A 12,224-nucleotide genomic window follows, 5' to 3' on the forward strand; every position below is an offset into this window, starting at 1 on the left:
CTTACACACTTCAAAAAGAAACATTACAGCATAATTACGCAGCATAGTACATTTACAGAATGTTGCAATCAATCGTGTTTCTCTTTTTTTTAACTATATAGGTTCTGTTTGACTGATGAGCCAAGTTTTCGTCATGAAAATATCAATGTGTTATTTTAGAAATTATATACGATAACAATGAAAAATTTCCTTAACTCTAGATTCCGTTAATATAACGATTCGAATTTAATTTTCAAACTTGGGATTAAACTTGAGATATCTTATGTAAAAAAGGTCTTAATAGCGAAAAATTAGTTCAAAATTGATTCATGAATCTTTAACTTTAAAAGAGAAAACACGCTTGAGCTGAGACATTCTTCATTTGCGCATCTGAGTTCGAAATATGATCCATTTCTTAAAGAATTTTCAATTTTTTTTTAATAATATTTAAAATGCATATTTTAATTTGAATAAAAAAGATTATAATGTAAATGGATGGTAGTTTTTAAGAAAATTTATAAATAATGTAAAAATTTACAAATTACGAATAAACGCAGTAAGTGGATCCTATCAGGAATCAGATCGTCTCCAGATGCATACACATACATATATATAACGCGTCGCACACATGCATATACAACTCTTCAACGAGAAAAACAATTGTTCTGCTCGTCATTAAGCACTTCGTTAATCGAAAGTTCCGTTTAATCGCGATCGTTTCCGTGTGAGATTTACTCGGTATAATTTGTCGGTTCCGATATCCTCTCGATTATTTTTATTGGATAATATTGTGTTCAGGCGTTATATTAATCAATGTTTTCTTGCATGGAAGCTCGATGTGCAGTTGCAGACTCTTTTATCTGTATTATATATAATTATATATATTACATATTTATATATCCATTACATTTATATTATATATATATATACATAGGAAATAAGGTATAGGGCGATATATATATATATATACAGACTGTCTTTTGAACACTATACTCCTATATCTTATCATTTGTATTGAATGTTGGATGCTATTATATTTTTTCCATAAGTCTAACAACTTCTTTATCTGTCGTGGTCATGCGCGAGGAAAGTCTATTCGCGTTCGAGACGAGAGAAAAAAAATAAAAAGAAAAAAAAAGATGATACAACAAAATCGGACGCTACACAAATCGCTATTTGCTGGCTTACTCCACCGCGACTGATAAACGTTCGCGGCTATCGTTATATATCACATATTGACAGAATTTCGCGCAAATGACGAAATACTCGTAGGATATTATATCCGGGATCCGGACATTCGATTCGAGTAATCGGAATGATAGACTTTTCTCAGCTTGGGGAACTTTTGAGATGGTCCTTGAACAATGAATATACCTTTGCTGTTTATCGATTTGGCCATGACGTTAGGTGATAAAAGCATAGCTGTAATATCATCGTGTACAGCTGTATCTCTCTTCTCTCTCTCTTTCTATATATATATATATGCTATACATATTCTATGACTGAGTGGATAACTGCTGTTACCAAAGGTTTTAATTTTCTGTTTTTCTGTTTTCTGTTTTCTTGTCCCGTCCATCGACATTGCCCTACGGCTGGGCAAACAGGATTTCGAGGTATCAAATCAAAATAAGTCATTGTTTGTTATATAAATTCAGTATATGACTATATACTCAATGTTGGCCGTGTTCCGGAGATGCTTATTTATTTTCACCATTACTTTTGGCCGTATATATTATTATTATATATACCATTATACTATATATATCTACCTAGATTCTTAAATTGCATTCGAACTCACTGATCTGCTCTGTCTATCCTTACTGTTTTTTCTACGATCGATCGGTGTTAGTTGTAATATATATATACACGCATATGTATCTCTCCGTTACGATATGACATGTATATCGTAAAGCCGATACCTCTCCAGGTATCCAGTAATGAACGATGAAATGCAGAACAGTGTTTGCCGCATTGATCAAAAATCCGACACAAAATATACTTTATATATTGTATATCGTTTAGATGAAATATTTGTAAGTAGTGTTTAGTGCAACTTGTAGAGAGCGATGTTCGATGCACACACAATGCAACTATATATATATATATCTATATAGCCTAATCACTCGTACATAAAAGTCCGTACACAAAGTCATTGCGTCACGATCATCATTTACAGCTTTCACGTTTTACACACCGTATCTCTCGGTCGCGACTGAGAAAGCTCTTTGAGAAGCTCGTTTTACCGAAACCCAAAAATGTCGTTACCGTTATTAATTCATTCGACATATGATCGAATCGTGACAAAAAAAGCGTACTGTCGATTTCATCGAAAATCGATGACAAGCATCTCGGTTATCTATCTTTATTCGAAAATAAATTCTGTATCCTCTGATTTCTTTCTTTTATTTTGACTTTCAATTGAATGAGAATTTTAAGAGAATTTTAAATCGCAAGTAAGATGTTAATTCATTGAGAGTCGATCTGTATTCGTAATCTATAGAACGTATCTCATATCATATGATTTACAAAAGCTATTTTTTACATAAGATTTCGGGATACAAATCGTTAATTATGTATCAGCAAATATATACTCGTAATATATCAACATTTTCCATTTATGTCGAACACGAAAAATTGGATGTAATATTTTAAGAAACGTAAAAGATATCAAAACGGTTACTCACAAATGGATGACGCTACAAGAATTGAAGAAGACAGATTACACAAATAAGAGAATAGTATGAAAAAAGATGAAAATTTAATGCTTAAAATTCTCTCGACTGATTTTTGCATCCGAATTTTTCTATCCGGACCACGGGAGGATTTACTGTGTCTTTTTTGAGATTCGAGCAGCTCTGCAGAAAGAATAACGAAACAATTATTCCGCGAAGTCGTTTCAGCATATATTCTATGCTGAAGTGATTCTTCAGAACTCCAGATTTTCGATAGGGTTTCTTAAGAAATTACATAATATTAACCCTATTAGTATTTGTTTAACAATTATTATACAATTATTATTATACAATCATATCATATGAGCTAATATGATGATTAAAAGGCTTTGAAAAAATGCAGAAAAAAATACATTCTAAACGAAGTCATAAAATACCAGAGAAATTATTTTATTTTTAAATAAACTATTGCTAAGAAAATAAATTCTATTTTTGGTGAAATAGATTCAAACAGACCAGCAAGGTGAAATAAAAACGAACAAATCCGTGATTTACATGCTCGTGATACATACATCGCTCGGCAATCCACTCATTCTACACTGGTAGTTTACGTAGTAGAGCAATGGTTCCTCGTGCCGTCTAGTGATCGTCTAAAGTATTTAATGCGAACAAAACACAGGATATCCTTTCTGTGAAAAAAGAAAACATTGTGAAAACTGTGAATTTCACGCGAGCCTCGACCTTCTCGCCACGATTATTGTTACACTTCTCTGGCATGGCACTGCTAACATAATATGTTTCTTGTTTACGGCATTGTACTAATTCCGATATTGTACCGATTCACTCCCTAAGAAGTGACATTTACCGTCATATTTCCCTTTTTTCTCGATTTCTCTTTACCACCCCCCCCCCCCCCTCATGATTAATATAATATATATATATCACGACCGTATCACATCCGCCGGTCTGTATTAGATGATACAATTGCACATTTTAGCAACTCTCCGACGCTAAGCAATCAGTAACATTTTACAATTGAGTTTAGGCCATCTCCAGAGTTGCCTGCCGCTATTACGCTTGCCGCTATATATCGCTGATATTGCTGCTGCTGTTGCTGCGGATGCCGCCGCTGTTTGCCGCCATCGCTGCTGCTATTATAGATCTTGCTTAAAAATCAATTATATCGAGATTGCGTCGCGATTGCTGAATGATGCATGGTGTCTTTTGATAGATTTTAGTCGTAGAACAGATTTCTGGATTGCTTATACATTGCTTTGGCCTTTACACCGAAAATTAATTTTCGCAGAACTCAACAATTAAAAAATGTATTCCTCAAGAATCAGTCTTGTAAAGATTGAGTTTTGTGAAAATACACAGCGTTGCTCGCTATTGAATTTCGATCGAAATGTGACATTGACTATTAAGTGATATTGAGCATGCTGTTTTATGAGACAATGTTTGTACGGCTTTACCCTGTAAGCCCTGAGAGGTCCGCGTATGCTGCACGTAGAAATATTTCTAGGGTTTGAATTCCCCGATTTCAATTCTTTTATTTACAGCATTTGTACACTCTTTGCACGTGTAATGGATACATTTCTATTTCAGCTTTACTCATTAAATATATACACAATATTCGCGATATTCTACATACAATGCGATTTAATATTCGTCACACGGATATCGTCGTCGCGAGATTATCTTTCAATGCCCTCTCCTTTCGTAGTAGATAATTACATGGGAATATAAAGTTAACCCCAACATATAATTGAAATGCGAATGTTATAAAGTAATTTAACATTCAAAATGTACAGGTTTTAACATGCAAAATAAATATCCTCTGTGTTAGATTCATTCGCTTTACATACAACATTGAAAAAAAAAATTTTTTTAAATAAAATCACAAATCTTTGAAATAAATACATTTGGAATAAAACATATCTTTCTATTTCTAACTATTTCTGGAAAACGAAAGAAACATGATCTGGTCGCGACAATGTTAGTATTACAACAGTATTGCTTTGCATCTAATTATAAGTGCAAATTATACTTAATTATTGTATAAACGATATGAAATAATAATAATAATAGTTATTAAAATTGTTACAAATTTTATCGGTGATTTTTTTTATCCGATATACATCACGCGCGTCTCTATGTCATTAATAAACTATCGATAAAAAATATCGTGCAAAATTATACGAAAGAAGTGTATAATTTTGCAAATTGTAATTAGTTTGTATAATTGTGATTTTCTGTACGGCGACATGCATCGATTAAAACAGGCAGTAGGTGAAACACACTTCTTGTGCAAAACCCATCGAGCGCTTTTAGATTTTTAATAAAAAAATTTATAATTTTGTTGCAATAAATATAATAATATAGGAGTATTTAATAATTAATTAAAATATAGCTAAGAATTATTGTTGATTGATAAAAGATGCGACAAAATCAGCGCTCGAAGGGTAAAAACAGACGTTTATCGTCGAACGAGCATCACGATACATTTTCACGCCTCGTTTAGAAAGCTGTTCGCACACACGACTGATATTGCTATATCGACGCATATGATAATGATAGGCAAATAGAGAAACGTCAGAATCGTGTGCATGATCGAGTAGATCCAGATTTATGATACGCGATGCGCAGATCACTAACGCAAACCGATTGTGTTATTTGCAGTTTTTTGTAAGACTCGATCATATCCGCAAGTGCTTTACTCAAAAGGATGGAATCTTTGTTTTGGAAGAATTCAGTAAGTGACATATCGAATACTGCATCGATTATGCTTTTACGCCGTAGATATCTCGAAAAAAAAGAATAGATTCACAATATTCTCTGACACGCTTACGCTGTAATTTAGCATTTAATTTTTGAATGTCGGAATATCGAGTGCTTTTCTTTTTCAGATCCTAAAACTAGACAAGTAATTCAACGTAAATATAAGTCACAAATGGTGAGTACGTGTGTTTCAAAACTTTTTACTGTCGGAATAAAAATATCTATCGTAATGAGAAAAGATATTTGTTTCGAGAAAAAAGTAATAAAATGTCTGTTTTACTATAAAATGAAATAATAATTTAATTTCGTTAATAATATATTCTTTAACTGAATAAAATATTTATTTTATACGTGATAACATTTTTTTCTAATTTTACAATAGTTTAAGAGTTTAATAAATGTATAAAATATAAACAATGGTTTACGTTAATTAATTATATTTGTATATCCAAGAATAGATAAAAAGAGTCAGAAAAAGTGATAGACATTTTATTATTTTAAATTTTTGTTATTATTTCTATAGTTATATACTGTACGACAGGCTGAAGAGGCGGTTCACTGCTTGCATAGAATATTTTCTATCGCATTTACTCTTAATAAACTCCCGTTGGAGACTCATCAGAAACATAAGCGCGGAAATGACACCGCATGAGACTCATTTTTAAGTTTTTTCCTTTCTTACACTTCACGTAAGTTCTTTTCTTCATTTTGTGTTTTTATAAATTATATTCAAAAGACAATTTTTATTATTTAATTTACTGTTTCAAATAATTTCAGGCTGGTTTTATATAGATAAAATGAAAAATTATATAAAAATTAATAAAATTTAATATTTATTTTAACGACATTCTAACGACATTTTCTTAACATCAAAGCTTTTAATGAATAAAAAGACACGAATAATATATATTATGTACCTAACAGCGCGAAATATCTTTTTATTCGAAGGCGTCTGATATCTGCTACGCTGTCCTCTGCGTATTTTCTTACGTGGCGGCTGGTTCGGAGCAACGAAAACAACAGGGCCAGCAGCAACAGCAGCAGCAACAGCAGCAACCGCAGTCACTGCAATCGCAACAACAGTACCTGCAACCGCATCAACAACGTCAACACCAACAACAATTGCAACAACAGCAGCAACATCAGCAGCAACATCAGCAGCAATATCAGCAGCATCAGCAGCATCAGCAGCAACATCAGCAGCAACAACAAAACTATCAAATTCGATATCCCTATCAGCAACACAGACAGGAGCAATCACAATCGAGCAATGTAACACCGCAGGTGCACAAAAACACGCAGTTGGATCCCTATCCTCGTCAACACTGACACAAGCAACGACACTCGCTTCCCTTCGTTAGCATCCACGACAAGAATAGTTGCGCCCCTTACGCTTGCCTACCCTGGGTATAAGTGTGTTATCTCTTTTCCAAAGAGTATTTTATTTAAAGATTCATGAGACATAGGCAAGATAACAATTTTGTTTTATTTCTCTCTTTCTCTCTCTCTCTCTCTCTCTCTCTCTCTCTCTCTCTCTCTCTCTCTCTCTTCAGATTTGCTAACGTTCTTTCCTCTTCCAGGAATGAAATTATTGCGAAAAATCGTAATAATTAAAAACATAAGAAAAAAATTAATATTTATTTTTAGCTTAATTCGTTAATATTGGATTTTTGCGGCGCAAATTTTTATTATGTAGTCCTACGTCGATGTGATAGCTGTGGTATTCTTGTATTCGTGCGTGCACGTGAGTATACGTGTACGTGTCACTTAAAGCAATTATATACAATAAGTATTCGTAATTGGCGGTACAATTTTATATGTATATGACACGAGGAGAAAGAGAGATTGTGATCGCCCGCGATTCGGAAGAATAAAAGATTTATTTTAGCTCGTGTATAGTCAGAGTAAGCAGTTGGTAAACGCCAAATTGCGATGGCTAGCCTCGCTAACTTTTGAATCTTTTGATTACCAATATTATTTCTATTATTTCTATCGTCTTTTAATGCTCGATCTTCTCTCACGATAAAACAATGAAGTAAATAACAACAAATAGTTCTCTATTCGTTCGCTGTCTCTCTTTTTTTTCTCGCCTATAATCGAGTCTAATCTGTGATTTCTATCTATATTTTGTTTACATACAGCGTGTACGTGAGATGTTAGCGAAAACCGTTGTGTGTAGAATGTATAGAAAAATGTACTATGTCGATGTATCGAGTAAATACTGTGGTTATTATTTTGTACGAGTTCAAATACGGAAAAAGAAAGATCTCTCGATAGCTCGTAGAGCGTTCGTTAGGGTACATGTAATGTTCCCAAAAAAATAGACATTATATATAATATAATAATGTAACTGTACAATACTAAAGAAACATGTAAGACAACATCTCTGAAATGCTGTGAAAATTCGCATCCTCTGATGCATTTTCCTACGACTCGTGCGAGATTTAGTTTAGACGCGTATTATTAATAAATTTAGTTAGCCATGGGAACAGCGGAAATACAATGAGATCGCGGTTTCCAACCGGTTAATCGGAACCAGTACTAAGCGCGAAGCAAATGTCTCTCTTCACTTTGGAAACTTATACTTTTATTGTATCCTTCCTTGCCACATATGTTTCTCGATATTCACGTTATAAATACGCGTCGCGTAAGGTAGATGAACAACAATGACCAGCTTAGAGAAGGTGCGAACTCAGCGTGATGTAAACGTAGCGTACGTGTCTCTACACGAGAAGAAGTGATATATTTTCTTGCAACGTATAGATATTTGTAAAAAGGAATAGGATTTGTAAATAGAACAATTGGCAGTGTAGTAAGCAGTACAGAGAGAGCAAAGGCGTGAACATCCCTTTTTATTTCTCGTCTTTTAATACGACTATACATGTTAGAGCTCGTTCGTCGGTTGAGTTAGTGAGAGGTGCGTTTTTTAAAAGTGACAGAAAGAGGGAGGACACGTTCTCTTCTAAACATCTAAAAAAATAGAAAGGAAGAAACATATACACAATTCTTTGTACCAAGTTTGTCTGCCTAAGTCCCGATGTTTAGAAATTCTACACATTCGATCGATCATTATCATTTCGAGATATATCACGGTTATACGATAAAGAAAACTTTAGATCTCTAGGAGAGAAAAATTAATACCTCGCATTGTATAGTACTCATCCATGTAGACGCCTCATGCCCAAAATATACTTGTAGCCAAATCGGAATTGAACAGTATTTATTTACCCCTTTACCTAATTGCGATTTATAATAAGTATAATTCGAATTTTTAACATAACTTTGCATGATATTCATATGGAACGGAAAACAAATAAATCCGTTCATAATTTATGCGATGTTTATTAGATAATTGCAGACATACATGAACATATGGTCTCATAAATATGCAGTTGTTAGCTAATTCATTATAAACTCAATTGATAATTAGTCTTCAATTGGTCTCGAGATGCGTTTAAAATGACAAAGAAGCAATTGCATCTCGTATATTACGCAATAATTGGTCTTTGACTAAATTTAAGAAATTTAATTGGAATTTTAATATTATAATTAATAACTATGTATAAAATAATTAAACGATAAATATACAGTATAATTATACTAATTAACTCGATGAATGTAAAAAATTGAATAAAAATTTTGCTCTTAAACAATTTATAAATAATATATTAATATAGATAATAAATAATATGCAAACATAAACGAAATAAATTGAACTTATTCCGATTGAATTCTTCTCCTGTTTTTCTAAAAAAAAAATCTATTGATTTTTTATTTCCTTCGTAAGATCGAGATTCAATCAGATGTAATTGCATCTGATCAAGGCCAGGCAGTGGTCAGTTACAAAGAATTTCTTTTACTATCGAATTTCATACCTCTTGGATGTCTGTCCTCCTTTTTCTCCATATTGATGACTAGAGCTTGTAAACGCAATCGGATTATCGAGGGCTTCTGGTCCGCAGTTGCGTCTCAAGTCTCACTGCAGAAGGATGGAGCGATGGAACGGAAAAGTGGCCGTAGTAACTGGTGCCAGTGCCGGAATTGGTGCAGCAATCGCACGAAATCTTGTTAAACAAGGTGAAGAAGGTGTTCCAATTACAATAAATTAATATTATGTTAAAAAATTTCTCCGGCGAGAAATTTGACTTTACGATTGCACACGTTTATCTCGACTCGCGAGATAATTGTTGCCGTAACGTTCACTAATTGGAAGTGTAATATCACTGTTACATTCGAAAGAAAACAAGATGATTGATGTGCTATTTGAAATGTTGTAAAATATTGCGTTCAAAGTCTTATTATTAGAGAATTATTGTAATGTGAAAAATTTGAATTAATATAATATGGAGCTCATTGGTATAATCGTTTTCTTATGTCAGGTATGATAGTGGCAGGCTTCGCGAGGAGAGTGGAAAAAATTAAGGAAATCGCTGATTGTTTGAAAGATTCCTCGGACAAACTTCATGCCGTGGAATGCGATGTCACTAAAGAGGAAAGCGTAACCGTAGCTTTCGCATGGATAAAGAATAATCTTGGACCGATAAGCGTTCTCGTTAACAGCGCTGGTATCATCAAAGAATCTTCGCTCATAGGTAAAGATCTTGATATTGGGCAGAAGAGTTTAAAGAAAACGTAAGAAAATTTCTTCAGAAGTAAAGAAACATCGAATTTAGAATTTATGCGGAGTTCTTATTACGGATCTGTAAGAGCTTCGCATAAATTCTAAATTCGATGTTAACATTTCTTTATTTCTAAAGAAATTTTCATAGGTTTTTCTTTAAACTCTTCTGTTCAATCAAATATACAAAATAGACAATTTTATTGTAAAAAAGATAAAAATGCAGATAGATAATAAATTATTGTAGAGAATAACGTAAAATAATTGAGTTAATTCTCCAACATGTTTTACAGATGGTACTTTAGAGGACTGGCGATCCGTGTTCGACGTGAATGTTCTGGGACTCTGTCTCTGCACACGCGAGGCTGTACGCATGATGCGCGAAACGGCGGATGAAGATGCCATTGTGATTCACGTGAATAGTTTGGCTGCCGAGAGGGTACCTTCCGTTCCAGGATTTAGCGTATATCCGGCATCAAAGCGTGCTATCACCGGCCTGGCCATGACTTTGCGACACGAGCTTGCGGGCACGCGCATACGTGTCACAGTAAGACAATTGATAAATGAAACATAACTGTTCCTCAAAACAATGTATTTTTATTGAAATCATTTTAAATTCTTTCCTTAATTATTAAAAATTATTTTTATACAATTGATGATAAGAAGTATATACATATGTAAAATAGAACAAGAAGCATAAGGTAAGAACAAACCTCTTTAATTACATTATTTCTGTCATATGTAGAACATTAGTCCTGGTTTGGTTGCGACGGAATTCATGGCTTCTTATAGCGTGTTCTCCCCGGAAACAATGGCAGCAATGCCGGTTTTGAATCCCGACGACGTCGCAGCGGCGGTAATTTATGTGTTGTCTAATCCTCCTCACGTGTTGGTACGTCATACATACGTCTTTAGACAGTCTAAACATTGTCTTCTCTTGTTATATAAAATAAAACTTAAATAAAAATGATATCTTCTCCCCACAGATACAGGATGTCGTATTGAGACCTCTGGGCGAATCGTGGTAATCGATTTTCAAAGCGATCAAATACGAAATGTTGAATGTAATTAGAATAATTGTGCTTTTCAACTTTCAAACTTTTTATCAAGCTAAAAAAGTGACATTACTTATGCTTCTTCTTTTTATATTTCTTTTCTTGTTTATACATATTTTAGCATGGCAGATTGATTGAAAAATTCGCTTATATTAGTAAAAATCATAGAAATATACAATAAAATATAATACTTTATTATGTAACTCTGATTTTACGTTATCATAAAATAAATATATAAATATATATATGTAAATCTAAATAATAAGTTTTATATATTTTTAAATACCGTATCGCAATAGAGCATATATTAAAAATTTGAGATAGAGGTGTCCTAAATTAAGATCCATTATTGAAAAATCATAATAATGCGACTTTTCATTACTGAAAAATTTGTGTGTTGCTGGGCATTGTTGCTGCATTTTAACGATGCAACTGCAGTATTGCAAGGACTTCTACCATAATTTTTAATTTTAAAAAATAGTGATAGATTCTGAAAGAATCGAAGATGATCGACATAAATCAACATAAAAGATGAACGTGCGCGGAGACGCGCTGTCGCGCAATATTCGCGATCAGGTACGAATTTTCTCGTTTTCTGCGCCAAACTGTTTGTATGCGGATTTGCTGATGAGACCACTTCGCGAGAGATCCTTCACGTTCTCTGAAACTTCTGATGTAGTGTTCCTAACAAAGATATTGCAGAACGTTTTATCGTTTTTTTCGAAAATAGTGCAAATTCGTTTCGTCAGCATTCTCGATCTCATGCTATTTTTTATTATAATCTGAAGAAGATACTATTTTAATATTAAACATTAATTAATTCTGAAGTATTACCTTTTGCTCTTACTTTTGTAATCCTATTATTGATTATCTCAAGTAGCACAGTATAAGTGCTTGTAAAGTGCTAAAAAAGCGATTATGCACTTTTTTAATGCTTTGTAAGCACTATGTGCCACTTGTGATTACCTATTGCTATAAAATAATTATCTATTACTGAGTGCATTTAATTATTATATAAAAAATATTTATATTTAAAAATATATATCTTATAATATTCATGCATTAATACTCAATGTAAAATTGTACTTTGCGCCAAAGATGAAATAATAACAAGTATTTTTT

At 33.1% G+C, this 12,224-nt stretch overlaps 2 protein-coding genes and 1 long non-coding RNA gene across 10 annotated transcripts in view; 2 read left to right on the plus strand and 1 right to left on the minus strand.

The window, feature by feature from the left end:
• Positions 1-8,638, plus strand: part of Rab3-GEF (Rab3 GDP-GTP exchange factor) — a 26,233-nt gene extending 17,595 nt beyond the window's left edge. For 5 of the 8 annotated variants that reach the window (XM_011052938.2, XM_011052943.2, XM_011052944.2 and 2 more), the window contains 4 exons: positions 1,584-1,592; positions 5,331-5,403; positions 5,558-5,604; positions 6,378-8,638. In XM_011052938.2, coding sequence (XP_011051240.1) covers positions 1,584-1,592; positions 5,331-5,403; positions 5,558-5,604; positions 6,378-6,758 — 510 coding nt within the window. In that variant the 3' untranslated portion in view covers positions 6,759-8,638. Of the gene's footprint in view, positions 1-1,583; positions 1,593-5,330; positions 5,404-5,557; positions 5,605-5,970; positions 6,119-6,377 lie in introns of all 8 variants that reach the window. The other 3 variants (XM_011052945.2, XM_087412567.1, XM_011052940.2) reach the window with 3 other exon arrangements.
• On the minus strand, positions 8,128-9,440 carry LOC147911090 (uncharacterized). Its single transcript, XR_015547176.1, has 2 exons — positions 9,305-9,440; positions 8,128-8,665 (listed from the first exon to the last, which is right to left on the minus strand). It is a non-coding gene; the product is annotated as an uncharacterized LOC147911090 (long non-coding RNA).
• On the plus strand, positions 9,376-11,367 carry LOC105144197 (farnesol dehydrogenase). The gene is made up of 5 exons (XM_011052949.2): positions 9,376-9,506; positions 9,809-10,021; positions 10,341-10,594; positions 10,793-10,939; positions 11,034-11,367. The coding sequence occupies exons 1-5, from the start codon at positions 9,419-9,421 to the stop codon at positions 11,073-11,075; spliced, it is 744 nt and encodes a 247-aa protein (XP_011051251.1). The 5' UTR covers positions 9,376-9,418; the 3' UTR covers positions 11,076-11,367.
• Positions 11,368-12,224: the final 857 nt, after the last annotated feature.

The sequence above is a fragment of the Acromyrmex echinatior genome, chromosome 1 (genome assembly GCF_024713525.1).
Source record: "Acromyrmex echinatior isolate Ae372 chromosome 1, ASM2471352v2, whole genome shotgun sequence".
NCBI lineage: Eukaryota > Metazoa > Arthropoda > Insecta > Hymenoptera > Formicidae > Acromyrmex > Acromyrmex echinatior.

What these genes read in the sequence shown, in the direction of transcription:
- LOC105144197 (XM_011052949.2), top strand. Translation starts at nt 9,419, where the DNA reads ATGGAGCGATGGAACGGAAAAGTGGCCGTAGTAACTGGTGCCAGTGCC. An exon ending in ACGAAATCTTGTTAAACAAG is followed by an intron (nt 9,507 to 9,808) that starts GTGAAGAAGGTG and finishes TTCTTATGTCAG; the next exon opens with GTATGATAGTGGCAGGCTTC. An exon ending in CTAATCCTCCTCACGTGTTG is followed by an intron (nt 10,940 to 11,033) that starts GTACGTCATACA and finishes TTCTCCCCACAG; the next exon opens with ATACAGGATGTCGTATTGAG.